This window comes from Sus scrofa, chromosome 6 (genome assembly GCF_000003025.6).
Source record: "Sus scrofa isolate TJ Tabasco breed Duroc chromosome 6, Sscrofa11.1, whole genome shotgun sequence".
Taxonomy (NCBI): Eukaryota; Metazoa; Chordata; class Mammalia; order Artiodactyla; family Suidae; genus Sus; species Sus scrofa.
The window spans coordinates 84,774,946-84,802,549 of NC_010448.4; the positions used below are offsets into that span (position 1 = coordinate 84,774,946).

General features: G+C 57.2%; 1 protein-coding gene across 1 annotated transcript; it reads right to left on the minus strand.

The window, feature by feature from the left end:
* On the minus strand, window positions 2,187-27,562 carry LOC110261122 (ankyrin repeat domain-containing protein 34A-like). The gene is made up of 4 exons (XM_021095643.1): window positions 27,527-27,562; window positions 26,749-26,846; window positions 5,597-5,725; window positions 2,187-4,548 (listed from the first exon to the last, which is right to left on the minus strand). Exons 1-4 carry the CDS (start codon window positions 27,540-27,542, stop codon window positions 4,501-4,503), a joined length of 291 nt encoding a protein of 96 aa, XP_020951302.1. The 5' UTR covers window positions 27,543-27,562; the 3' UTR covers window positions 2,187-4,500.

Sequence of the window (27,604 nt, forward strand, 5' to 3'; positions counted from 1 at the left end):
CCAATCACTGGCCTCGATTTCTTTACCTGTAAACTGGGGATGAGCTACCTGGCTTTACATGGTGGGTACCAAATAAAAGTTTTGCTTGCTGTGTGCCTCTCCTTGGCCAAAACGCCTTCCCTTTTTCTGGGGGGGGGGGGGCTCAGTTTTTCCTTTATAAAATGAGGAGGTGCAAGAGAACTCTTAACAGAGCAAGAATCCCTTATATCTGAATAAAGCGTTTTCACTTAAAACCCATTTGAACTTCAGGACTACCCAAAGGCAAGAGCCAACACTGGGCACTTGTCCTGCATGATTAGCACGCACTAACTCACTTGATTATAAAGTTCCCATAAAGTAGGTAATGTCCCTTTTTGGCTGATGAGGAAATAGGCCCAGGAAAGGTTAAGTGACTGGCCAAAAGTCACACAGCGGCAGAGGCCAGAGTCAGATAAACTGTGGCTCCAGAGTCAACAATGTAGTCAACTGAACTACACTGCCCTGAGACAAACGGGACAAACACTACCCCCTTTTTATAGAAGAGGAAACTGAGGCTCAAAGTGATTTTGCCCAAAGCTGTCCTTGGCCAGTTAGTGGCAGGGCTGAGCATCCAACATAGATCTTCCAGCTCTTAGTTCAAATGCCCCACTGCAGCCCTCTGAATCTGTTCACCTCCCGCCCTGGAGCAGCTAGTGGGGCCCCCAGGATGGTGCACAAAGCTGGGGATCACCCTCTGCTCCCAAAGGTCAGACCCAGACTCCTGGGCCCCCAGGGTTCACTAATTCATCAAATTCTAGACCTAGTTCAGCCTCAGAGAAATGGGGGTGAGGCCACCTAGGGTGAGGGGAGGGGAGATGGCATGCAGGGGTAACAGCCTGGGACAGGGCCTGGAGTTGCTTCCTGCCCCCCTCCACCCCCTAGCAAGGAAGCACAAAGGTTGGCAGCGCCCCCCCACTCCGCCCCGGAAACCTGGCAGTTTATTTCTGTCTCTGGGCCCCCTGTTTCCACAGGGGCAGTCCAGGAAGGCTGGCAGCAGCTGGCTTGGAGGGGTGGAGCTCCTGCTCCCTCAAGGGTCCAGCTGCTACCCTGCCCCACCCCCACCTGCCAGGCCAGACCAGACTCCAGAGTCAGAGGTGACATTGAGATGAGGGAGGGAGGAGCTGGAGGCCACTTGGTCAGGACTCCGAGGGAGGGACCTGATTACCAGAGATTAGATGCTCTCCCAGGATGAGCCAGTCTATACCCAGTTCAAGTCTGCTAAGAATACAACCTCTGGTGTGCCCACCTCTGTTTATTCCAGATCATTCTGGCTCACGTCTCCTCTGGACCCTGGTCCCAAAGAAAAGCCTGCTTCTGAACTGCCCAATGCTGGTAGACTATGCCACCCAGTATGGTAGAAACTAGCTTCTGGGCACTGGGAATGTGGTTGGTTGGAATTGGGATGTGCTGTAAGTATGAAATATATACCAGATTTTGAAATCTAAAAATGAAAAAAAATGTAAAATATCTCAATGATTTTTATAATGATTATATATGTTGAAATGATAATGTTTTGGCTATATGGAGTTACATAACATATATTAAACTTAATCACTTATTTCTTTTTACTTTGTTTAATGTAGCTACTAGAAAACTTAGATGACATAGGTGGCTCCTATTAGATGTCTATTGGATGGGTGCTGTTCTAGATCATATGGTGTTCTGGCTTTGGGCCAAGACTCTGCCTGCTCTAGATCAATATCTATGTGGCTTTAGCTCACCTACTTCCCCATACCCAGACCACAGCCTTATGGGTCTAAATCTCACCACCCCACACCACCCCTCCCAGCTCAGGCAGAGATTATAATTTAGTCTGCTTTAAACCACTGTCCAGTGCATTTCTTGATCACCAATTCCCAATATCTAGATCCCAGCAAATGTGCAGCTCCAGATCACCTTCCATGTTAACCAGCCTGACAACCCCAGTCTTGTTTGCTTAGATCACTGTCTAGTAATATTTAAGATCTAGAGGAGTTCCCGTCGTGGCTCAGTGGTTAATGAATCCGACTAGGAACCATGAGGTTGCAGGTTCTATCCCTGGCTCGCTTAGTGGGTTAGGGATCCGGCGTTGCCATGAGCTGTGGTGTAGGTTGCAGACGCGGCTTGGATCCTGTGTTGCTGTGGCTCTGGCGTAGGCCGGTGGCTACAGCTCCAATTGGACCCCTAGCCTGGGAAGCTCCATATGCCGTGGGAGGGGCCCAAGAAATGGCAAAAAGACAAAAAAAAAAAAAAGATCTAGACGTCTGTAGGAAGACTAAAGTTCTAGATCAGGGGTTGGCAAACTATGTCCTGAGGGCCAAATCTAGTCTGTTGTCTGTTTTCATAATTCAAGTTTGACTGGAACATAGCCATGCTCATTCATTTTACGCATTGTCTATGACTTTTTTCAAGGTACAGTGGTGGAGGTGAGGATTCATGACAGAGACCCAATGGTGTACAATGCCTAAAACTTTTACTATTGGACCACTTACAGAAAGTTTCCAACCGCTATTCTAGATGACAAACAAGTCCCACCCACCATAAATCCAGATTCCAGCCTGAGGCTATGGCCTGGTCTAATCCAGATCACCTCCTCCTGGATGGTACTGCCCATCAGGATCTAAACCAGAACCTAACAAGCACCCCATGCTCTTTGCCTTCCAGGTTTCACTCTGCTCTCAGGAGATGGGCCCCAGTACTCTTCTCTGGGATGGAAAGGGTGTCCCTACTTCCAAACTCCCCTGGAGAGATAAAGGCCCAGTGGCGCTTCTCAGTGGCCTTGGGAAGGGAGAAGGAGGGCAGATACCAGAGACAACACTGGAGGCTGAGTCGAAGAGTCAGGGGTAAGCTCTTCTTGCCAAGGGGGTAGAACACCATCAAGCCAAAAAGACAGAGTAGCCCCACCCCTTCCCAGCAGGCTCCAGAGCAGGTCGCTAAGATGGGGGTCATGGGGACAGACAACCACCCCCTGGAAGCCAGACAAAAGGCCTCCAGATGAAATGTTCACCTCCAAACACCTCCAAAAGCCTATCACCTCAGGACTGAGCTGGCACCGCTATCCCTCTTTCCCACGGGTTACCTCCAGCTCTGCTGCTCCTTGGCTTTCTTTGAAAACCTTCCTACATCTGCCCTCCTGCCTGCCACTTCTCCTTTCCCCATCCTAGAATCCCAGCCTTCACGTCAGCAGTCAAGATCTAAGCTCAGGAGCCGACAAACCCAGGTTCAATTCCGACTCTGACTTTGGGCAAGTCACTTCAACGCTCTAGGCTTCCTCAGTGTCCTCATCTGTTAACAGAATAATAACAGTACCTACCTCATAGGGTTGTTGAGCGACTTAACAAGATTATGATGTACAGCACTTTGCTCAGCACCTGGCTCATAATAAGCATGGGACGCTAGCTGCTAATTTGACTATTACTGATGATCTAGCGTGGGTCCATGGATGGACTTTGACAAGTCCATAAACCTCAGTTTTAACCAAAATGTGTTTCAGTATTTTTTTGAAGAGAAGACCCATCATCTTCTCAAAATAGATCCTTAGCCCAAAGGGTTAAAAAAAAAAAAAAAAAAAAAGAGAAGCCAATCCGAAGGGGAAACAGGCACAGAGGGGAAAGGGTGGGCCCAGAAAATGCGAGGCAGGAATTCCCTGACGGCCTAGTGGTTAAGGATCTGGCATTGTCACTGCTGTAGCATGGGTTCAATCCCTGGCCCGGAAACTTCTGTATGCCGCCAGCGCAGCCAAAAAAAGAGAAGAAAAGAAAATGTGAGGCAGACCTAAGGCTGTAGTCTCCTGGGCCCCACTCTTTCCACTAGTCCAAGCTGTCTCTCTGATCTGACCTCATCATTTCTTGCCTGCTCAACTATGACAGCCCCCCAGAGGGCTCCCCACTTCCAAATGCCTCTACTGAATCTGCTCCACCTAGTGCCAGATTCATCATTCTCATGACACCGTGTCCCTGCTCCAAAAACTTTAATAGCTCCCTACTGCTGACGACAACATCAAGGCCGAGGTCTTCAGCCTGATATTCAAGAGCCTTCACAGGCAGCTCTGGCCCCCGCCAGCCTCCTCACTGTACCCTCTCGTCTGGTCAGTGGAGCTGACTTCTTCCTCCCCTCCCCTCCCCTCCGCGTGGTCTCCACACCACCCACACACTCACTCAGTGCCGGACAGATTCTGCCCCTTTGCTCAATCACACAGTGTCTTGTGCCCAGCCTACTGCCCCCGCTCTGCCCTCAGGGTTGCCCCAGGGTCCAGCCACTTCGAACTCCCTCTGATCAGGCCACATGGAGGTATGCTGACCGCAGCTCTGGCTCCAGGAAGTAGGGCCTCTGCCCCTGCTCTCCAGCTTAGCTCCATCCTCAGACACTGACCCACCTTAGCCACAGCCTATATCCTCTTCCATGAACCTCCCTCGCCGCCGTCTCTCCTCTGGACTTTCAGGAACACACTCCTCTTGTCACAGGGAGTCACGGGGAGTCAGCTGGGGTAGTCTGTCCTCAGGGTCATGACCCCAGGGTTAGATTCTTCTTTTTGAGCCTCAATATCCCCATCTATAAAATGGGGACAGCAACACCTACACCGCAGTGTTCTATTGAAGGATAAATGCCTTATAAACTATAAAACCTACTACTCAAACCTGTTATACAAATAATGCTATAATAAAGCTAAACAAGGGAGTTCCTGTCGTGGCTCAGCAGTTAACGAACTAGCATCCATGAGGTAGCAGGTTCCACCCCTGGCCTTGCTCAGTGCGTTAAGGATCCGGAGCTGTGGTGTAGGTTGCAGACACGGCTCAGATCCCATGTTGCTGTGGCTGTGGTGGAGGCTGGCAGCTACAGCTCCGATTCGCCCTCTAGCCTAGGAACCTCCATACGCCGTGGGTGCGGCCCTCAAAGAGACAAAAAGACAAAAAGAAATAAATAAATAAAGCTAAACAATAATTCTATCCAATAGCCCCCATTTATAAGTTTACTTAAAATTATAACCGCCCCGCAACCTTGGTGATCCCCAAGCCCTTTCCACGTTTCACTTTTCTCTCTGGCACTTATCAGTATCTAACAAACCACATCTTTTCCTGATTTTTATGTTAACTGTTTCACCCTCTAAATGTAAGTTCCTTGAGGGCAGAGGTTTTTATCTACTTTGTTTTCTGCTGTGTTCCCTAAAAAAGTGCCTGACACCAAGCGTGCACTTGGCAGTTGAGGGCTGAATGAATGAACCAAGGGCTTATACCTTGGCTGGCACTGTGCTGAGCGCTCCCCACAGATCGCCTCATCTTAGGGAAGAGGTGCTTCCACTGCTTCTCATTTTGAACATGACATGTCAAGCGACTTGCCCTGATCACCTGGTAGGAAGCAGGCTGCCTGAATGTGACTCCCGAACCTGCCCTCTTGATCACTAAGCTCTATTTCCAGTTCAGATGGGAGGTTATTTCTATTTCTACATTAGCTAGGCCTCTTGAATCTGTCACCCTGCCTATCTCCTGGGGGCTGTCACTCCCCTTACACCCCTGAGGCCATCAGCCCTCCCAACCCCCATTCTGACCTCTCTCAGCCATTTCCTCCCCCTTCTCAGCTCTAAGCCGTGCTGCTCACTCACCTCAGGGCCTTCGCTGATGCTGTGCCCTCTGCGTGGAACGCACGGGCTCCCCAACTCTTTCAACTTTGCCTGTTTCTCGAGACGCACCTCTTCTGGGAAGCCTCGCTCCCTTCCCTGAGCTCGCACTTGCTGTGAGAAAAACCCAGTGGGGGAACACAGGCTGACTTGGGTCCATCCCTCTTTTTTTTTAATGTGTTTTTGGGGGCTACCCCCACAGCATGCAGAAGTTCCCAGGCCAGGGATGAGTCGGCACCACAGCAGTGATCATGCCGGATCTTTAACTCGCTGTGCCATCAGGAAACTCCAATCCACGCCCTCTTTGGTTACTGAATTTGGAGGCTTTGCCCACCTCTGTCCCTCTCCTGGCCAGGTCTCTCCCTCCTTCCTCTGCTGGACCACCGCCCCTACCCCACCCCATCTCTTAATCAGGTTTACAGCCTTGTGATCAAGAGCCTGGCTTGTGAGTCTCTCAAACCCCAGCTCCACCACCTACTAGCTGCGTTTCATGTCACTATGCCTGTCAGCCTGTCTCCTACCTGCAAAGGGCGGGTAACATACTGCCTCACGAGCTAGTGTGAGCACTCAGTACCGGCCTGAGAGCAGGATGTCATCCATCCCCGTTCAGGCAAAGACCCCTAAAAGCCTCAGCCTCCTCTCCTCCTCCTCCCTGAACAGTTCCTCTCCTCCCAGAATATGACTGATGATGATAATAAGACTGCTAACATGTATTGACTGTTTATTTTCTGCAGCAAGTAGAAATATGTCTGGTACCCAGGAGGTGCTCAATATTGCTAACTGAATAAATGAATTAACCGGTTTGATCCTCACGATGTGGAAAGGGGGCACTATTATTATATCCATTTTATAGACAAGGAAATCAAGGCCCAGAAAAGGTAAGTGACTTGTCATGGTTGGGATTTTCTTTTTTAATTTTTTTGGTCTTTTTAGGGCCGCACCTGTGGCATATGGAAGTTTCCAGGCTAGGGGTCCAATCGGAGCTGCAGCTGCCGGCCTACGCCACAGCCACAGCAATGCAGATCCGAGCTGTGTCTGTGACCTACACTACAGCTCACGGCAATGCCAGATCATCAACCCACAGAGTGAGGCCAGGGATGGAACCCACATCCTCATGGATACTAGTCGGCTTCATTACTGTTGCACCACAACGGGAATTCCCACAGTTGGGATTTAAACCCAAGCAGTCTGACTCCAAAGCTGAGACCCTCACTGCCCTCCTCGTCCTCACTATTACTACTGCCATCCTGATCTACGCCAATGCCAACCCCAGGGGCAAGTCCCTTTCTTTCTCCAGATGTTGGACCTTAACATCTGGATGGATGCTCACTGAGCCCCTGCTCTATAGCTTAAACTCTCTCTTTTTTAAAGCCTTATTCCTTCTTTTTCTTTCCTCTTTTTTTTTCTTTTTTGGTCACCCCACAGCATGTGGAGTTCCCAGGCCAGTCGTCAGATCGGAGCCACCATTGTGACCTATACTGCAGCTGTGGCAACACTGGATCCTTAATCCTCTGTGCCTGTACCAGGCTGGGATCGAACCTGCATCCCAGCACTCCAGAGACACCGCTGATCCCACTGCGCCAGAGTGGGAACTCCGAGCTCAAACTCTTGACATTTTATCTCATTTGAGCCTCACAAAATCCTATGGAGTCAGTGCCACCAGCATTTCCCTGTGACAGAGGAAATGGAGGCTGAGAGAGGAGTCAAAGAACTAAGGCCACGCAGGATTGCAAGCCCAGACTCTTCCGACTGCATCGTGTTTTGTGCTGCTTCTCTCCCACCGTCTGCGGCACTGCTGGTAATTGTTCACACGCACCTGCCTTGTTTTTCTGGTCGGTCATACAGCAAGCTCTCTGAGGGCAGTCTGAGGCCAACACTTTCATCAGTGCAGCCGTGTCCCCCACCCCCTGTCGTGGCCACATGGGCCGTGCTCCACAGAGGCTTCCTAAGTGCCAATCTGTGCCTCTCCGCCAGACACACCCTGACACTCTGCCAGCTTCCCCACAAAGCAGGCCTTGATCTGTGGGCTCCGTCTGCCCTATTGGACTTGGGTTTGGCCAGGGCAGGATGGGATCTCCCCTTCAACCTAGACCAGAGGCTCCCCAAAGATGCCAAATCTCCTGGGAATTTGGGCTCCCATCTTCCACTGACAATATCAAGGGGGCAGCATAGTATGGTGCGGCTCAGAACAAGGACTCCGGCTCCCAAGTTTCCAAGTTCAAAGGCTGCTCTACCAGGTACTGGCTGAGGGACCTTGGACAAAAGTAACTTAACCTTTCTAGGCCTCGGTTTTGTGATATGTAAGATAAAGATGATGATAATAATAGGGCTATGATGATGGTGATGATGAAATGAGTATCTATTTATACAGTTACAAGAGTATTAGAGACATGGTAAATGCTATGTGTTTGTTAAAAAAATAAAAGTAGCGTTCCACCTAGCCACGGCGGGGTCCTCCTGGTGAGGTACAGTGCAAGTGACAAAGCCACCCCAATTCCGGACAACGGAAGTCACCAAGGGAAATGGCAACAGGTGGCAGAGACCTCACACCTTGGAAGGCCCTTGTGGCGGGGACCAGTTCCACTCCTCTCCCCATGTCCTTGAGAACCAGAGGACCCCATTTCCTGGTCCACATCAGTCTTTTGACCTAATCCCCCTCCTCTAATCCCCAAGCCACGTCCCCTCCCTGCCTTCCAACTGTTAACTCTTCATGTAGCCAGACAGATGACAGCCAGAATCCAGGCCCGGCTTTTTTTTTTTTTTTTTTTTTTTTGTCTTTTTTGCTATTTCTTTGGGCCGCTCCCGCGGCATATGGAGGTTCCTAGGCTAGGGGTCGAATCAGAGCTGTAGCCACCGGCCTGCGCCAGAGCCACAGCAACTCGGGATCCGAGCCGCGTCTGCAACCTACACCACAGCTCACGGCAACGCCGGACCGTTAACCCACTGAGCAAGGGCAGGGACCGAACCCGCAACCTCATGGTTCCTAGTCGGATTCGTTAACCACTGTGCCACGACGGGAACTCCCAGGCCCGGCTTTTTTAAGTTGCTGTGCATCCTTGGACAAGTGACTTAACCTCTCGGAACTTGACTTCCTCCTCTCTGAGAGCGGGGCGGATAACCCTCCCTTGGAAGTCTGTCCTAGAGGTTTAATCACACCCACGGATGTGTCCTCAGGTGCTTGGATGTGCTAGTGTCCCATTGGCCCGACCACATGGACATGTGCTGTTTGGGCACTGAGGTGGGGATCGGAGCTGCCATTTAACACTGACGCCTACTTGATACGTTTCCCCAACAGCCTGAAGCACTGCTTAGGTTGCCAGCCAAGCTCCCTGTCCTTTAATTCATCACCTATGACATTAAAACCGTTACTTAGGGGCACAGGCAGGGGCTTCGTGTCAGCCTCTCTTCACCAGGTTGCTGCATCTGAGGCCCCAAGGCAGACCTGGCGGAGAGGAGGAAGCAGGAGGGACCACAGGTGTGGGGGGGGAAGCGACGGGAAGAACGCCCCTTAGGAGGAGAGCCAAGGAGAGTGGGGAAGGCCCTGGGTTGAAAGGGGCAAAGGGGGAGAGGGTCATGCCCCAAGGCCCTCCCGTCCCCCCACGGCTACCTGGCAAACACCTGGCCTGGCCCTCTGAAAAGACAGAGGAGCCGCCGCAGCAAGCTACATAGATGATTACCCGCCGTTAATTAATTAAAATAAACAGCGAATTAAATACAGCAAAATTAAAATAGCACAGGAAATTAATTCTCTACCAGCCCCACCTCACAGGTGAGATGCTTAAAGAGCCCCTTGCAGCCAGGATCCTGGGTGACTGGGGGGTCACCAGAATCTTCCTTAGACCCCCAACTCCCTGTAACACGTAAATATCAACGAATCCGGCTACCCACGGCCCGTTTACGTAGCTCCCTGAGATTGGCCTTCTGGCTCCTTAGCCCAGGGGACTCTAAGCCCTGGGCACATTCCTGTGTGCCCTGCTCCTTTGTCAGTGGACAGAAAGGGTCCTGATACCCTCTGGGCCAGGGACTGGGCACTGCGCCCTCCTGGGCGCATGGCCCACATCTGCCACCACACGGGTAGGACAGGAGGGAAGAGGGACACTGGCCTTCTCGTCTGGCTTCCCAGGGGCCTGGAGTCAGATCCTGGCCAAGACCCCTCCCTTCCATGCTGAGCTCCTGGCCCCTCGTGTGGAGCCTGAAACCTGCCTCTGGGGAACCCCTCATTTTGCTCCTTTCTTTGGCCGAGAATGCTCAGGAAGGATGCACGGCTGAGGCCCAAAAGCCCAGGCCACGAGATGCCCAACAGAGTTGGCAAGGCCAACGGCAGGACACGATACCAGAATTCCCTCCTAAACAAGACTAGTCACCTCGTCACTCAGATGGGGAAACTGAGACCAAGGAGGCCAAGGCATTTGTTGGTGGCCACCCAGAGGCTTCCTGCCAGAGCCTGGAGCACAATTTCTTTTTCTTTTTCTTTTTTTTTTTGTCTTTTTGCCATTTCTTGGGCCACTCCCACGGCATATGGAGCTTCCCAGGCTAGGGGTCGAATCGGAGCTGTAGCCACCAGCCTACGCCAGAGCCACAGCAACGCGGGATCCAAGCTGTATCTTCGACCTACACCACAGCTCACGGCAACGCCGGATCGTTAACCCACTGAGCAAGGGCAGGGACCGAACCCGCAACCTCATGGTTCCTAGTCGGATTCATTAATCACTGCGCCACGACGGGAACTCCTGGAGCACAATTTCTAATGAACATAATCCACCAAAACGTGGGATTTCTAGAGTGCAGCTCAGCCCCATGCTGACCCCCCTCAGCCTGGCCACAGAGGTCTTGCCTCCACAATCCCATCCCAAGCCCCTCCTTCCTATGTCCCTCAGAGCAGCTGGGTTAGACACCTTGCCCTTGGGCTGATGTTCACGTGGCTCCTTCCTTTTTTTTTTTTTAGCGGCATATGGAGGTTCCAAGGCCAAGGGTTGAATGGAGCTGCAGCTGCCGGCCTACACCACAGCCACAGCCACACCAGATCCGAGCCGAGTCTGCAATCTACATACATGACAGCTCACAGCAACACTGGATCCTTAACCCACTGAGCGAGGCCAGGGATCGAACCTTCGACTTCATGGATGCTAGTCAGATTCACTTCTGCTGAGCCAAAATGGGAACTCCCTTTTTTTTTTTTTTCATGTGGCTCCTTCTCCACCTCTGCCCGCCCAAGTCTGACCAGCCTCTTCAGGGTCCGGCTCAATACCAGCTCCTCTGTGTGCCACCCAGAATCCTCACGCTCCTTTCAGTTTCCAGGGTGCTTTGCCTCCACCCCTGCCACGTGGCCCACTGTTGTCCAAGCAAGCTGGGGTTTTGGTGTGTGAGCTTCTCAAAGCTGCAGAGCCCGCACAGTACCCCACACTCAGTAGGTGCTCAGTAAACTTCCTCTTCAGCCAATGTCCCGCCTCGTCGCACCGATAACTGACAGTAATGACTCTCATTTATTGAGCATGTACTATAAGCTCTGGCTCCTGGACTGTCCGCCCTCACATGATGGACCTGGGTCATAGAAGGTGTCACCCAGAGCTGAAGTCACAGCTCTGGAACTGTGGTCCTTGCTCCTAAACAGATCTCTCCTTCCTGCTCACCTCTTCTAGGTCAGAACACCATCATGCCCCCACCCTGTCCTGTCACTAAAGACTTTTCATGATTCCTTGTGGCTCATGAGACAAAATCCAGCCCTCTGAACATGGCATCCACACTTTGTAACATCTGGCTTTCTGCTCTCTTTGCAGCTTCTCCTCTAGTCTCTGAACATCACCTCAGTTCCCGGCATACCATACTGTGATTCACTTCTAGGCTTTGCACGGGCTGTTCCCTTGGCCGAGAACACCCTTCCCATATTTTTCCTCCTGTGACTGTCTACACATCTCTCAACATCCAAGATCAAGGGTTACCTTACAATCTAGTCAGACAAGATCAGCCACAAAGAAACCGGTCACAAAATGGAGAGCTCTATGAGGGAAGGACCTGTGTCACTGACGTAGCCCCAATGCTTAACCCATCATCAGTGCTCAATCAACATTTGTTGAATGACTAAATGAACACTCCGTACTTTACTGCTGACTAGACAGAGACATGACAAAAGAATACAGGGCCGCAGTGTGCAGGGCTGGAGGTGAAAGGGAAGAGACTGAGGCCAGGAAGGCCAAGGACCTGATGAGAACAGTGACAAGTACTTCGGGGCTGTGCTGCAGCACAGCCACACTCTTGGCAGAGGGAGTGTTTGTGAGAGACAGAGGAAGGAAAGTGATGGTGTGAGGGAGGCTCTGAGAGTGTGTGTGTGCGCGCGCGCGCACGCATGTGAGAAAGCGGGGAGGATGTGCGTGGGGGAGGGTATGTGTGCGCGGCATCTGTGAACTCGGCGGTGAGAGCACTGGCGAGGAAGCGTGGAAGGAGCGCACGGCTGTGGCTCGTGGGGCCTGTGTGAGAAGGCGAGGGCGCGTGCCACGCAGGCTGCGGGGGTGCAGAGCGAGCAAGGCTGTGTGTGTCTGTGCTCGAGGTCGTGCGTGTCTCTGGTGGGGAGTGACTGAGAACAACAACCAGAAGGGGACACCTGGGGGGTGGGTCTGAGGGAGAAACTCTTAAGTGTGTGGGCATGGGGGGGGTCATGAGCATGTGCAGGAGGAGATGGTGTGCCCGTGAGTGTGTCCCACACGGAGAGCCAGGGAAGAGATGTCTGGGCTCTGCTGGGGGTGTGGCTGCCATGGCCTCGGCCGCGGACCCGGTGCCAGAGGTGGGGGCTGGCCCCAGGCCCAGGGTGGGGGGCGCTGACTGAGCAGAAGATTCCTCCAAGTTCTCCCTGGAGCCACAGGCGCCAGATTACCATGTCCCCAGGCAGGGAGGTCGAGAAGGAGGCCCAGATGTGTGTGCCTTACATCTGTCCACAGCAAAACCTCTGGGCATTTATTTGTCTTTGTCTGTGTCCGGGTGTGCACGCCTGTGCTTGTGTGCGCGCTGCCGGCTGTGTGTCTGTGCCTGTCTTTGTCTCTGTATGTATCTGGGCCTTTGTCTCAGTGTGTGTGGCTGTTGGTCTAGGCCTGCCCACATGACTGTGTCTGGGGTGGTGTGTGTCTAGGTGTATCTGTGGGGAGGGGGTGCTCTGCATCCTTGATCTGCGCATGTCTAGGTAGGGCCACGGGCATCCCCCTGGATGGCCCATTTGTATCTCTGGGTCTGTGTGGCCTTAGTGGGAGTGAGAGAATGTTGTGCGTTTGAGGCTGTGGGTCTAGATCTTGGTGTATCTAAGTGTGAATGTGCGCTTGTGTACCTGTATGGGATGCTGTAGTAAGGAAATGCTTATGTGTGCCTGTGGGGTTTGCATTTGTGAGACCAAGGATATATGTGTGTCTCTGTGCCTGTGTGTGTGTGTGCATGTGTGTTGGGTGTGAGAGTGTAGGGGTTTGTCACAGACTGGTGAGCAAGTTAATCTCAGACTCCGTGACACGTGGAATAAAATCACGCTCCCATAATGGGATCATTCGTCTTCCTGTCCAAGGAGAGAACCAACTCTTCACCCTCCGCCCTGGGGGAGCCAGTGGGGCCAGGGCCAGGCCTAGGCCCCCATCCAGGCCCCCTTCTGGCCTCAGCACCCACCCCCACCTCTCCTCTGCCACACCAGGCCCATTCTGCCTCCAGAGTGCCCTGGTGCCCACTGCAGGCTGGGCTAAGCTCCAGGACATGTGACCGAGGCTTAGAGGCCTGTCCTGGGCCCCCCAGCCCCACCCACTGCTGAGGAGGGCCCTGCCCCAGATGCGAGGGGGGTGCAGGAAGGAATCTTTGGGCCCCTCCTCCTCCCGGAGGGGAGGGATGAGCTGCAGGCCCGGCCGGGATTTTCCATCTCTCAGCAACAAGATTCCTGGTGAGCAGGCTGCGGGGCTTGGCAGGGCGCCTGCCGGAGACCCGCCCTCACCCGCCAGGACGCCTGGGTCTCCAGGGCCAGGCAGCAGCGGGTTCCCTGGGGAGCTAGGAGGGTCCCAGAACTCAGGCTCCAGCTGCCTGGGACTATAGAAAAGCCAGACCCTTCCAGGCTCCTACCCCCCAACCAAAGATGGCTCCTTGGCCCCCCAGGGCAAACCGCCACCTTCCTTCTGGCCTCTCCCCAGCCTCAGCCTTTGCTTCCAAAAGCCATCGCAGACAGCCGCCCAGCTCCACCCGCTCCCTGCCTGAACCTCAGCACATGCCCAGCCTGGGTTCAAGATCTCACCTCTGGGTCTGAGGGCTCCCAAGGCCAGAGCTGTGCCTCTTATCTCAGAATGGGGCTTCTGAGGACAGCACCACGTGTCCCACAGCTGTGAAATCCCTCTTGGTCTCAGCACTCCTTCCTGCCTGAGCAGTCAGGCACCAGGAGAGAATTTCAAAGCTAAGGCCAGGGAAACTGAGGCAGTGAAGCTCTCTGCCCTACCTACCATTATGAATCAGAGGCCAAATCCAAACGTCTGGACACACAAGTTCTTAATTCTGCCCGACAGAGTGGCTGCAACTTGTACTTCCTTCCCCATAGGGGGTGCAATTCCAGGAGCAGGAGCATCAGTGGGTGGGAGAGGGGAATGGGTAAGTGGACTCCCTCAAACCCCAGCCTTGGATGTGCAGCTGGAGAGCAGGTTTGGTAAGAGATTAAGGTCAAGGAGAAGAGAACTGAGATGCTCCAAGATTTATGAGCTTAATTCTTCTCCCTTAAATTCCCCTCCAAGCCCCCCCAGCCCTAGTCTGGTCCCTCCAGGGTCAGGCTGTGGCCCTGGGCCAATGTCAAGGCCCTAATCCATCCATCAGCTGTTGCCAGGGAAAGTTTCTACCCCAACAGATCTCCAAAGGAGGGGGGTCAACAGACACTAGGGGCCTAGATTGATGGGGAAGGGGCAAGGCCCTACGGAGGCATTCAACAGCCTCCCCGGCCCCCGCCCCCGCCCCCTCCCAGGAGGTAGGGGCTTGCAACCACCAGGAAAGAAGCCAGGCTGGTGGGTGGAGCCCAAGAAGAGGTGACCTCCCAGCCCTGGCACCACACCTAGCCCCACCCTTCCAACAGGCCAGGAGACCTGGGATCCCACGGGGCCTTACAGCGCCCAGGGCATGTGACCTTGGGCAGTGGCTGCTCCTCTCCAGGCCTCAGCCTCCCCACCTCACAATGGAGGCAGTGGTTCAGACATCCCAGATACCCCCCCCTTTCAGCTATGCGCCCTCAGCGCTAAGCCCTGTCCTCTCTCCAGTGCAAAGGTGTCACCTAAAGTCTGGACCAGATGGAGTGAGGCCTCGGCAGTTACCTGGAGGAGTCCCTGAAGCCACCCAAGTCAGAGCTGAAGAGCCTATGGTGATTACCCCTCTACCACGCATCCATTTTCCCGAAGAGTGAAACTGAGACCCTGAGAGGGCTGGGTCTGCACCAAGGCCTGAGTTTTACTGGTAGGTGGTGAAGAGCACAGGCTCTGGAGACAGTAAGACCTGGATTAAAATACCACTTGCAGCGGAAACTTACTATGTGAATTCCCTTGTCTTCTCGGCCTCAGATTTCTCATCTGTAAAATGGGCAACAGTGCCTCCCTCCTACACTGTTGAATCGAAATGAAAAAATGCATGTAAAGGGCTGGGCCAGTGCAGCCAGCGCTCTGGCAATGGTAGCCAGCCTGACCGTGGGCAGTATTAACACAAAGCCAAGTGACCGGGGTGGGGGAAGGGGAGGAAGGGTCCCGACCTGGCTCATCCTCCAGCCCAGGAGGGCCAGCCAAATTCCTGGAAGCCCCCCAGCTGTCTCCCCGATTCGTTAAAGGCCTCTCATTAGTGAGCCCGGGCACCTGCCCCTCCACACGTAACAAGCCTCATTAGTATCTTAGCCCCAAGCTCTGGGCCCAGAGTCTGTGCATGTGCACATGCATGAGGGTGGGGGGCTGCAACAGGCCACCAGCCAGGAGACAGCATCCTCGCCAACCACACCCCCTGCCTGTCATCAGCAGGGCCCGTCACCACCCAGCTTGTCACCTGCCTGCCTCGCACCCGCACCACCTGTCACCCACCCAGCTCGTCACCCACCCAGCCCATCACCTGCACCACCTGTCACCCACCCAGCCTGTCACCGGAGCTGTGTGACAGGCATCTGGGTGGGGGACAGGCGATGGGGAGGAGAAGACCACAGGGGTGTGGAGCTGGGGGCCCCAGAGACCCTGTAGGACCCCCACTTCAGCTCAGCATCCTGCAGCATTGCCATGGCAACCTCTCAGCCGCAACCACTTTCCCAAACATCCCCCGCGCCCCCCCAGGCCCTGCTCTTAGCTGAGCTGAGGCTGAGAAGAGCCTTGAGTGACAGCAGAGTGGGGCAGGAAGGAGGTGCTCATCAGCTCGCTGGCCTTGGCCATCCCACCCTCTCCGGACTCGGTTGCTCCATCTGCAAAATGGAGGGGCTGGAATGCGGAGGCCCCTGGAGAGCAGGCCACCCCTTCCCAGCCCAGATTTGCTGAGCCAGCGGCCGGTTAACCTGGGAAGGCTGGGGGTGGGGGGTACAAAAGGACCAGGGGTTCTGGATTCTTCCACACTCCTTTGCCCCTGGCCCAGCTCAGAGAGGCTGGGGCTCCGGCCCAAGCTCACACAGCCAAAGAAGAGGAGCAGGCTGGAAGGGAGAGGGGCTCTGCCACAGGACTGCCAGCTGCAGATGCCACACTGGGTGACCCAAGGTGACCGGGGGCTGAGTTGGCCCCCACCTCCAAGCTGCATTATTTATAAAAACCAGAGCTGAGAGCTGGGCGACAGCTGCGGCGCTGCCCCTCCAGGGGGCACATGCCACAGTGGAATGGTGGTGCCACCTCAGGGGAGCCCGCCGGGGTCCCGATTGCCTCCACAGCTGGCTGGGGCCGGAGCTGAGGTGGGAACGGGGCTGCAGCCCTCCCTCCCCTCCCGGCCCCCTCTCCCCTCACTCCTCCAGGCAGGCGGCAGCGGCGATAGGATTACTTCTGCATGACTGCCCGCTCCACAGGGTTCCCGAGACCCTCCTGCCTGCAGCAATCTTTAAAATTCCTCCAGCCCAGCCTCGCTCCCTTTCTCCCCACAGTGACTGCTCCAGCTTCTACCGCAGTGTGCCCGCGGCTGCTGGAGCAGGCTGGGGCCCGGGGCCCTGGCAACACGGGGAAAGGCGGACCCATCCTCGGGTGTAGCCCAGTGTCCCTCAGAACCCTCCAAGGGATGGGTCCTGGCCCATCCCCTCTGCCCCTGGTGCTGGTCCAGCCCCACAGAGCACGGCCCCAGCTGGGGTCAGGCTTGCCAGCAGCGCCAAGGCGGATGGGCGCATACGTGCAAACACACCTGGTGCAGCTTGGCGCGCGCTCTGCCCACGTCCTCTGCTGCCAAAACCTGAAGGCTCCCACCTCTGCTCCAACCGCCCCTCCCCTCCCTCCCCAGTCCTTGCTACCCCTGGGGTGGGCAGACAGCTGGGCCAGGCCAGTGCCTGTGGCTCCCCAGAGCACAAGAGGCAGGCAGGAGATCGATCCACTGAATTTTTTAAGGCTCTAATGGAGCCTGCATCCCAAGACCTGGGGCCTGGGACACAGGCAGTGTCTCAGCAACCCGTCCCTCATCATTGCAGTTGCTTCCTCTTTCAGGCCTCGGGGGTCAGGGGGACCTTTCTATGAGCCTTCCTCCAGCAAGAGAAGGGGCACGGGGGGGGGCCTGGGAAAGAGATGGGATTGGGGGGCTGTGAGCAATACCCAGAGGCCCCCCCAGTCTCCCCAGCCCTAATGCAGGCAGAAGCCGCTCAGCCTCTAAATCACTCCCCTCATGCTGCCCTCTGAGGCGGATTCTGTGCATCTGTAATTAGGGGGTGGAACAGATGGTGGAGATTCCGTTTAAAATCATGCATCTAGTAAAGTAACCTTCACTGTCGGAACTGACTCCCAGGGAGACCAAGCCCCAAGCCCGGATGGTGGGGGGGGAGCATGTCAAGCCAGCACCTTCCTCATCTTTCTCCCTGAAGCCCCAGGTCCAATGTCCCCCTCAGGTGAGCTGAGGAGAAAGAGGAGGAGGAGGAGGAGGATCTGGCAAGCCCCTGAGAAAGCTCAGGCTGGGGGTAAATCCCCCTGCCCAGCCCCCTCCCCAGATGCGCCAGAGCCAGGGCAGGGCTGGGCACTCAGAGTTCTTGGCTGAGAGACCAGGATGACCAGGTGCCAAGAGCCCCCAAAGAGGCCCCAAACCCCCAAAGCCCAGGCCAGGGTGCCCAGAGCACAGGGTCTTGGGTGGGGCAGCTTTGAACCAGATGTACAGCCTCACTGTCCAGGAATGAAAGGCCTGGGGCAAAGTGGGGGGAGACGCCTCCCCAGGCAGAGGAGGCGCTGGGAAGTGGGGGAGGACCGGGCAGCAGAGAGAGCAAGCACACAAGAGCCAGCCAGTGTTGTGTGCGAGGCCGAGGGTGTTGGGGGAGAAGAAGGTGGGGTGGGGGAGCGCTGTGGGGGGCGGGTGTGCTGGAATGTGTGACAGTGGGAGGGAGGGCTGCAGAGAGGGTGGGGGTGCGGGGCAGAGATGCTCTGCGGGGTGAATGGGCGCAGGATTGTGATGGAGCTGGGGCTGTGTGTGTCCTTGTCTGAGTGTGGGACCCATGTTTAGAGAGGTGTGGGGGCAGCCCCTGGGCCCAGAGATGGCTGAGGGCAGTCCTGGAGTCCTCAGCCATTGTGGGGAATGCACAGAGGGCTGCCTGTTTAAGGAGGTGTTGGGATCTGGGGGGAGCGGGGGGGGGGGGGAGTGTGTGTGTGTGTGTGTGTGTGCACACGCTTGCACACATGTGCATGCCTAGGAAGGTATGAAAAGCTGGGGGGACATTGTTCAGAGATAAACTAGAACTGAAGCTACATCTGTGTGTTTGAGGTGATGGTGTGGCTACAGGGGGTGTTCTCATGGGAGCGGGTGTTGAAGCTGTGTGTGTGTGGGGGAGTTGTGAGTTTGACAAGGTGTAGGGGGCTGTATCAGTGTTCGGGAGGTGTGGGGCTGCAGCTGGGGGAAATTCTGGGGCTGCAGGGAGCCTGGATGTGTCTGGTTAGGTGTTGGGGCTCCTGGAGTCTGAGTGCGCAGGAGGTATTACGGGCTGTAGCAGGGTCCCGGGTGTATGTGGGGAAGTGTTGGGGTCAGAGAAGGAGCTAGTATATTTGAGGATGTGGCAGAGGCCATGTGTGTGTGTGTTGGGAGGGGGTATGTTGGGGGTCCAAGCAATCTGGGTTTTGGTTAAGTACCAGGACTGTAAACGTGTCAGGGTGTGCGGCCTGTGGTGGCTGTGTGTTTGGAGGCGTGTTGGGGCTGCGTGTACCTGAGCCAGTGGGTGCTAGCAAGGTGTTCGAGGGCAGAGTGGTCGTGTGTCTGTGGAGACGGTGGGGCTCTGCTTAGAGGGGGTGCTGGAGCCATGAGTGGGGAAGCAGTCGTGAGGGGCTGCAGCTGGGTCCCTGTGCGCAGACAGGTGATGGAGCTGCAGGGTGGGGTGGGTGCCCCTCTGAGGAGGAGAAGGGCAGAGTGCTGGCCTTTGCTCAGGGCCCTGCCTGAGGGCTGCCCGCTAGAACCCCCCTGCTGGCGGGGGGCCTGCCCACCCCCAGACCCCATGTGGGGGTGCTGAGACAGGCACTCCATCTGTCTCAACCAGTGCCCAGCCAGAGGAGCAGAGCTGCCTCCTCGCTCCCTGGGGGGGGGGGGGCGGCAGCGGATCCCAGCCCACCCATCTGCCTTCAGATGGTCGAGGCAGGAGCCTCCACAAAGCTGCCTGGAGGGCATCGCTGTGTTTGAAGAGGCATGGGCTGGGGGGGGGGAAGACTGCACAGCAAACAGTCCTCACGGAGGCTCCTTTGAAAACCACTGACGCCAGGAGAGAGGAAGAGGGAGGACAGGGGCGGGTATGTCTGTCCTTGTGCGTCTGTGTGGGTCAGTGCCCAACTGTGAGCCTTGCAGCCCCTTCGCATGTGTTCAAGCCCACGGCCTCTGCTGGAGCAGCATCCTTGTCTTGGAAAAGAGCCCTCCAACCCAAGCCCCGAGCGCGGCCTCCTGCAGGCAGCTCCCCCTCACACATGCACCCTGCCTACACTCCCACACAAACGCCCCCCAACACCTTCATATCTGCAGAATGCTGCCCCCTCACCCAGAGGCGCCTCGGCCCCGGGGCCCTGGCCCTTCACATACGTATGTACGTATGTACACCCGTTACACACGCCCCACGCTGCAAAAGCAGGCAGAGCCATACACACCTGTCACATACATGTCATCACCCATACGCACCTGACGAGTAGCTATCACCCCCACACCCACACATTCCACACACCTTGGCTCTCCCTATCACACGCATATCTCATCTCCCATGCACTCAGTCTCTCTCACACACACTCGCCATCCCGTATACCTGTACACAAGTGCACGTTTGTACATGTGCACACACACATACACAAATGCACACACACTCTCACCAACCCTCAGCTCTTTCACACCGGCCAATTCATCTGTGTCCAGGCCAGGCCTTGCAACTTCCCCGGAGGGCTCCCACCAGCTGAGAGGGCCTCCTGCCTCCCCACCCTGCCAACTAGGTCAGAGTGGGGGGCATTCTACCCCCCAGCCCCCACGACACCGTGGCTCCCCGGAAACCCTGATCTTTGCCTCCAAAGAGGAAGAGTCCTCTCTCTGCCCTAGTGTGACTGCCACCATCGTGTGAGTACGACTGTGTGTGTGTGTGTGTGTGTGTGTGAACATGTCCCAAGACCTCACGAAAAGGCTTGTGCAGTGGCCCCGCCTGTATGGATAAGAAAGCCTAAGGGACGAGTTCACCAGTTATGTTTGTGAGATTCCAGATGAGTGTGAGAGGAGAGACATGTATGCCACAAAATGTGGGTTTGTGAGTGTGTGTGAGGTGAGGCCTGTGTGAACAGGTGTGAGTGTGGGGCGTGCACTTATATGAGGAGTCATACACCTAGTGAGTGGGGAATGTTCTGGGATATTTTCTGAGACAAGAGGTACGTCTGTGAGTAGGGGTCAGATAGGAGAGGCGCCCCCAGCGACTCCCCGCCCCCCACGAAGAGATGGGGGAGGAGGGGTCTCCGGGATCTGCGGGGAGTGTGTGTGTGTGTGTGTGTGTGTGCGTGCGCGTGTGTGTCTTTCTTTCTCTCTCTCTTTCTCTCTGACCTCTTTAGCAGCTGGAAACTGAGCTGGGGGTGGAAGGAATGGAGACTTGGCTGGCCTGGGGGTTTGGGGAGGGAAGCAGGAGAAAACACCTTCCAGATTCTCATCAAATTCTTGTTTGTGGTTGGCAGCCTCCATCTCTCCTCTCCTTCTCTCGGTCTGGGTTTCCCCCTTTCTTTATCTCCTCCTGCCGCTCGCTCTCTCCCCCATATCTGCCTCTCCCTCTCCCATCTCAGTCACCTTGTCTCCCTCCTTGGAGCTCCCTCTCTCCAAGTCTCTGTCTCTCCGTTTCTCTCTTCCCAGGCGCTTCCATTTTTCTGACTCCGCTCTCTGCCAGCACCTCTGTCTGTCCGTCTCTCCCTGTCCTGGTCCATCTGTCCGTCTCTCTCCGTCTGCCTGTGCGTGGGTGTCTCTGTCCATCTGCTCCGCCACCCATCTGTCTGGTTGTCTGTGCTAGTCCTTCTAAGGGTGCCCACTCGCTCACAAGGCGCCCTCCCCCAGGTCAGCAAAAGCCTTTCCTGGTTCAGAGGGTGGGAAGAGGGGGCAGAGCTGCAGCTTCTGGAAGCTTCGGTAGCAGCTGGGCTGAGCTGGGAGTTCGGGGGGCCAGCCAGCTGCAGAAGCGGCCCCTCCCCTGGGCTCCCAAGCCAAGGACCCCAGAGCAGAAAGAGGAGAGAAAGCAGGGCCTCCCTGCAGCTCAGTCTGTGTACACGTGCAGAAGGGGGAGGGAGGCAGGGGCCCCCACTTTGCCCTCACTTCACCATTCCCCCCAAAGCCAGGCCCTGTGGGAGAGGGAGCTTTAGTGCCCACCTTCCCCATCCCCTAGTGGAAGAAAGAGATGCTAAGGATCCAGGAGGGACGGGCCAAGTGGGGGGGCAGTGCCAGGCCTCGCTCTAGGGAGGGGCTAGAGATGGCTTCCTGTGAGCCGGCTGGGAGGGGGCCCCTCCCTCCTCCCTTCCAGGCAGCCTCTGGGGATCCCTCCAGTTCTGGTCCCAGCTCCAGACATGAGGGGCCGCACAGGCAGTCCTCACCAGCTCCCACAGGGATCACTCCCCTCCCAGCTGCCCCAGAGCATCTGACCCACAGGGATATAGGGGGGTCACACGAGTGTCTGCCTACTCCCCAAATGGAGGCTGGCTCTGGACATGTGGAAATCACAGCCCTGTCCAGGCACTGGCCATCCTGGGAGGCCCCAGTCAGTCCACCTGCCACAGCCAGACCAGCAGCACGCGCGCGCACACACACACACACACACACACACACACACACACACACACTGCATCCCAGCACTCACGGCCCATGACCCCCACTCCCTGGTCCAGTAACTCCCAGAGGGCTCAAGGGGAAGGGAACCCCGAAAGACCTGCCACCCTACCCTGACTGGCGGGAGCCTCCAAAGGGGCGGCGTGGCTTGAGGAGGTGCCCCTCGACACCTCCCTGGAGGCTCTGCTTCCCCCATGCCCCTCTGAGAGTAGCTCCCAAACCCCGCAGTAGATGGGAAACTGAGGAAGGGAGGGGATGACACAGCCATTCCTCCTGAGACCCCAGGGTGGGATCATAAACCAGGAATAGGGAAAGGAAGGGACGCCGCGGGGGCAGAACTGGCTCCTTCCTGACCTGCCACGGGCAAAGTCCACCACTGGCTGCACCCTCCCCACAGCCCTGCTGCTGGGCCGGGGCCAGGGTCTGGCTCCCTCCCTCTAGAGCTCTCCTTGCCCCTTGCTGGGCCCCCTCCCTCTCCGCACTTCTGAGCAGCCCTCCCTGCCCTCTCCCTCCCAGCTCTGGCTCTCTCATCCTCAGCTCTTGGAAGCCTGACTCACTGTTTCCCCTCCTCTCTCCCCTCCCTCCCTCTCTCTCCGGCAGCAGCAGCGCCTCCCCCTCCCCTGGGGGGGCTCTGGCCACAAGGGTGCCCGCCCGCTCCTCTCCCCAGGCTCCGGCCCCCCTCTGCACCCAGGAGGCCCCCTGTAGCTGTTCCAAGTCTCCAACTACAGAGAGAGGTGGAGGGAAAGAGCTAGGTCCCAGGCCTGGCTCTGCCAAGGGTCTGACGGGGGCAAGCGGCCCCCCTCTCTAGACTGGGTTTCCTCCTGCCCAACAAGGTGGGGGGGCGGGAATCCAACTGGATGACGCCCCTGGTGTGTCTAAGGTTCTTCATGTTCCCTGCTTATAAAACCCTGGTGCCTCCTGGCACAGAGCGCCCACAACCTGTGAGGCGCCGTACCTGCCTCAGGCCCCGCCCCCGGTCCAAAGAAGAGCTGGGCTCTGTGCCCAGAGGTTCAGAGAAGGCAGTGGGGAGACGCTGCCCCGGGGCAGGAGCACTGGTCAAGTGACCCCTGGAATCCCCCGGTCTCCCAGGTCTCCCTCCTCCCGAGTCCTTCCCTCTCCCCCACCTGTCCTCCTCCCTCCTCCCAGAGACACTGGCTTGTCTCTCCTCCAAATACAATCCGAGCCGGCATCTCACCCTGGGTGAGAGGTGCTCCGTACCCACTCATTTCAGGCTCTTGGGGTGGGAGTGGCATGTGCCTAGCCCTTCTTGGTCCCCTGGTCGCCATCTCCAGGGGCTGCGATTCTGGCTCTTCTCCTTGACTGTTTTCTCGCTCACCCCCTCATCACTGGCTTCTGTCACCATCTTTCCTCTCTCCATGTCCCGTGAGGCAGTCTCTGTCTCTCTCCTCCCCACCTCCCTGGGGGGCCCATCTGCTGACATTAGCAACAATGTTACCCTTGCCTCCCCCTACAGTTCCCAGCTCCACCCCATCCTGGCTCCCCATCCTGGCTTCCCCTCCCCGGCTCTGTCCCAAAAGACCCAGGGGACCCAGAGACAGAGCTGGGCTCCATCCCATGACAGTGAGTCTGCTTGACCTCACTAATCAGACTAGAAGTGCCTGGGCATCTGGTACCACGGTACCCCTGGTCTTGGGTGGCTGACATGAGACAGAGCTCGGTATTCCACAAACCAAATTTAAAAGAAAAGGGGGTGGGTGGGACAGAGAGGAAAAGTGAGGGGGATCGAATCTGCCTGGAGGAAGCCCCTATCCAATGGGGAACAGAGGCAAGAGGAGGTAGTGGCTTGAGCCAGTGTTCCAGGCGGGTCTGAAACCAGCCAATGTCCCTCTGGGGCTCCACTGGTCCAGAGAAGCCCCCCCACCCCGCGGCCCCCCACTTCAAAAAAAAGTCTTCAGCCAGGGGCAGTTTGTCCCTCAAGCCTCCAGCACAGCCACACCAAGCAGGTGGCGATCCCATCCCTTAATCTCCTTCAGAATCCAAATCCATCCTCCCCACAGTACACCTCCACTTAGCTCAGCAGGGGTTCCAGAAGCCTCCCTGCCAAAATCTAAGCAGGTGAAATGTGGGGGGCAAAGCCCCCCAGCTCCCAAGTCCCCTCACCAAAGGCCCCATCAAGGACTAGGGAGGGCTTGTGCAAAATAATCCTGAACCCACACACCTCCAAAGTGAGAGGCAATGCTGTCCATCACAGCACCTGGGGGTGCTGGGACTCCCTGCCCCCGCGACCCTGTTCCAGACCCCCCAGCCCAGCAACCATAACAAACAGCAAGCTCTTTTTCTTTATGACACCAAATTTCTCCAAGCCCAACAGCTCCTTCCATCAGTACCTCAGCCATAGATCACATTAAAAACTCACAGAGGGCAACTTAAACACATCACATTTGTTTCTCTCTATATTATTTCAAAAGTAACGGCATTAAAAATGGATTTTACTACAGAAAATAAATATCAGCACGTGGGCCCGGAGCCCAGGCAGGGGGAGAGAGCCCACCAGGAGAATGTCTCTGAGGGCTTGGGCACAGCTTAGGCACTGACCAAGGAGGTGGCTGAGAGACCAGAGTACACCCCTGGGGGAGGGGGGGAAGCCTGGGGAGGGGGGCATTGCTTGCCCACCTGGGCACCTGCCCCCGATGCCAGACCAAGAGGGACAAGACTCACTGGTTTGAACTGGTGCCCACTAGTCCCCCAAAGCTCATGCCCTCACTGATCTTTGCAACCTCTGGAGGGTGGGTGCTCTGGGGCAAGAAGTTCATTAGTCTCTAGGGGTTATTCCAACTATTGACATAGCAGAAGAAAAAAATGAATTCAACTTACTATCCAGTTTGATTTTCCATTACTACAAAAATAAATATACATCTGCTCAAAGGAGGGAGACGGCAAGCTACAGGCACATGCCACCCAGGGGGTACCCCCACAACTCACCACCAAAACCCAGGCTGCCCCCACCCTCCCAAGCAGGGTTGGAGGGATGGACCAACGGGTAATCTTTCAGTTACAGCTCCAGCTCATACAGCTACACACACCGAGCCACACGGAACAGGAACAAGCCAACAATAGAAACACCCCAAATGCTCCTGGCAGGACTCTGCCCAGGCCTGGGCACATGCCCCCGCCCCGCCGGCGGCGGCGGTGGCGGCGGCGGCGGCGGCAGCAGTAGCAGCAGCGGCGGACAAAATGTGGCCACCCTGACCCGGAGGCAAAGCTTGTCCTCACACCCTGAGCTCTGCCCAGGGAGCTGGGGCCAAGTCCCGCCTGACACCAACTGGTCCGGCGGGAAACGCCTGCCCAGCCAGACAGGCACAGGCCCCCCAAGGGTCCCTCCGTGTGCTTAGGGACCAGGCTGCTGCAGCCCAGCCCTGCCTCCCAGGGTGACGCCTGGGCCCAAATTCAGCTGGCCCTGCCAGTCAGGCACTGGTGCAGAACCGAGGGCACCAGGCTCAGCCCCTCCCAACCCAGCCCCAGGGCCCCCACGCTAGGAGGGAGGGGGGACTCCCCACCCCTCCACATCTGGCCCTGGCCCCCAGGGTCTGCGGTAGAGAATTCCCGCCCCCGCTTCTCTCTCCCTCCTCCCTCTCGGTGCCCGCTGCCCGCCTCAGGGACAGCCCCAGCTCCCGCCTCCGGCCAGCAAGGCCCACATCCTTCCTCCCTCAGCTGGCCCCTTCGCCTGGCAGGAGACTGGGGGGGTCAGGCTGCTGGGGAACCCCTCCAGCTCCCACCAGCCCTCATCCCCAGCCCCCAAACTCTGGGTTGCTGTCCCTTTTCCTGTAGAACAGGAAACAAGGTTATTTCCTAGACTCAGAGCCAGCCCCCTGCCCCTCTGGCTCTGCCGGGGGACCAGGACCCAGCAGGGGAAGGCGCCCTTAGCCAGAAAGCAGAGGGATTCAGCAATTCACCCTCTGCTACCGGCCCAGGGGGCTGACAGCTGTCACTCAGCACCCCACCCCCTGGGGAAGAGGGGGCCGATTCAATCAGAGCCTCAGAGGAAACGCATTGATAGGCGATTATTTATTTATTTATGCAAAAGTGAGCCGACTTTGTTCGCCAGGTAACCGGGCACGCGGCCCAACCCCTCCAGCCCCGGCCGCCCCCAAATCCCTCCTCCACCCCACACCCCCTCCGGGTCATTAGGTCCCCGCCCCTCAACTCCCAGAGCACCAACGGAACCTTGGGATTTGGGGGTTGGAGGGGAGGTGCTCCTCCCTCCGCAGTCTCCCCCTTTCCCAGCGCGGTTCCTAAAATCCAGCCTTGTTCTCCGCTCCCACGGTCCCCCCTTCATTCCCCCCCCCGCCCCATTCTCAGCAAGCTGGAGAGCAAATTGCAGTTTTAAATCCAAAGACGGAGGGAGGGGGAGGAGGAGGGGGCGCGCGGCAGCGCTGGGCGCGCACCTCGCCCCCGAGCCGGGGGAGCCGCGGGGCGGCCAGGAAACCCGAGAACCCCCCCTCCCTGCCCCCCCTTCTCGTCCACCTCCCCCTCCCCCTTCCCGGCGCTGCCTGCCAGGCTTCGAGCCGAGCCCAGCCGAGCCGCGGGCCCCGGTGGAAACAAAGACCGATCGCACCGCGGGCACCGCAGCCACGGGGTCCGGCGGACCGGACCGGGGCACGCAGAGGGGGCGCGGGGCCCCCCCGGTGCGCTGCACAAAAGAGCCCGGCCGGACGGTCCCCAGCGGGGGTCTAGGGTGGGGAGGAGGCGCCACTCACCGGAGTGCTGGTCTGCCGGCTCCGTGGGTCCGAGCCAGGCGAAGGGCTTTGGGGGGCGTCTGTCTTCCGGCGGCGGCGGCGACGCGGGCGCCCGGCTGCTGGGGAGAGGAGTCGTGGAGGAGCCCTGAGCCGCCCGCCGTTGCTGACAGCATGGCTCGCGCCTCGGCTCACATTCTCCGCCGCTAACTCCGCTGGACACGGCCCCCCGCTCCCGCGGCGCCCCCCACCTCGATCACTCCTTCGCTCTCTCTGCGCCCCCCTCGCTCCCCCCACCGTGCACACACTCTCACAGCCCTGGACACCCCCGCCCCCACTCCCCCAATTGCAAACCTGGGAGGGAACGCGCCCCGCGTAGTCCTCCTCCTGCTCCTGCTCCTCTCCTCCGCCCTCCTCCCTCCCGCTCTCTCCGGCTGTCTGTCTGTCTGTCTGACTGTCTCTATCTCTCGCTCCCTCTGCCTTTCTCTGCTCTCAGAGCTGGGTGGGAAAAGGAAATGAGGACAGAAAGCAGACGCTGGCTTTGGGTGGTGGTAGCTGGATTCCCTCTCTCCCTCCCTCCCCCTCCTCCCCTCCCTCCTCCTGCCTTCTGCTCTCTCCGCTGCGAGCGGGGCTGAGCGCAGCCTGGCGGGTGGCTCGCTCTGCCCGCCCGCCCGCCCGCCTGTCTGTCTGTCTGGTCTGCCTCGCTCGCTCGCTCCCTCCCTCCGTCTCTCGCCCTCGCCCTGCCTGCCTGCCTCTCTCCGTCTCCGCCGCCGCCGCCGCTGCCTCTGCGAGCTCGCCTTACCTTCGCCGCTCACCATCCGGAACCCCAGGGGGGAGCGCGCGCGCGGCACGCCGGGACTTGTAGTCCCCGCCTCGGCCG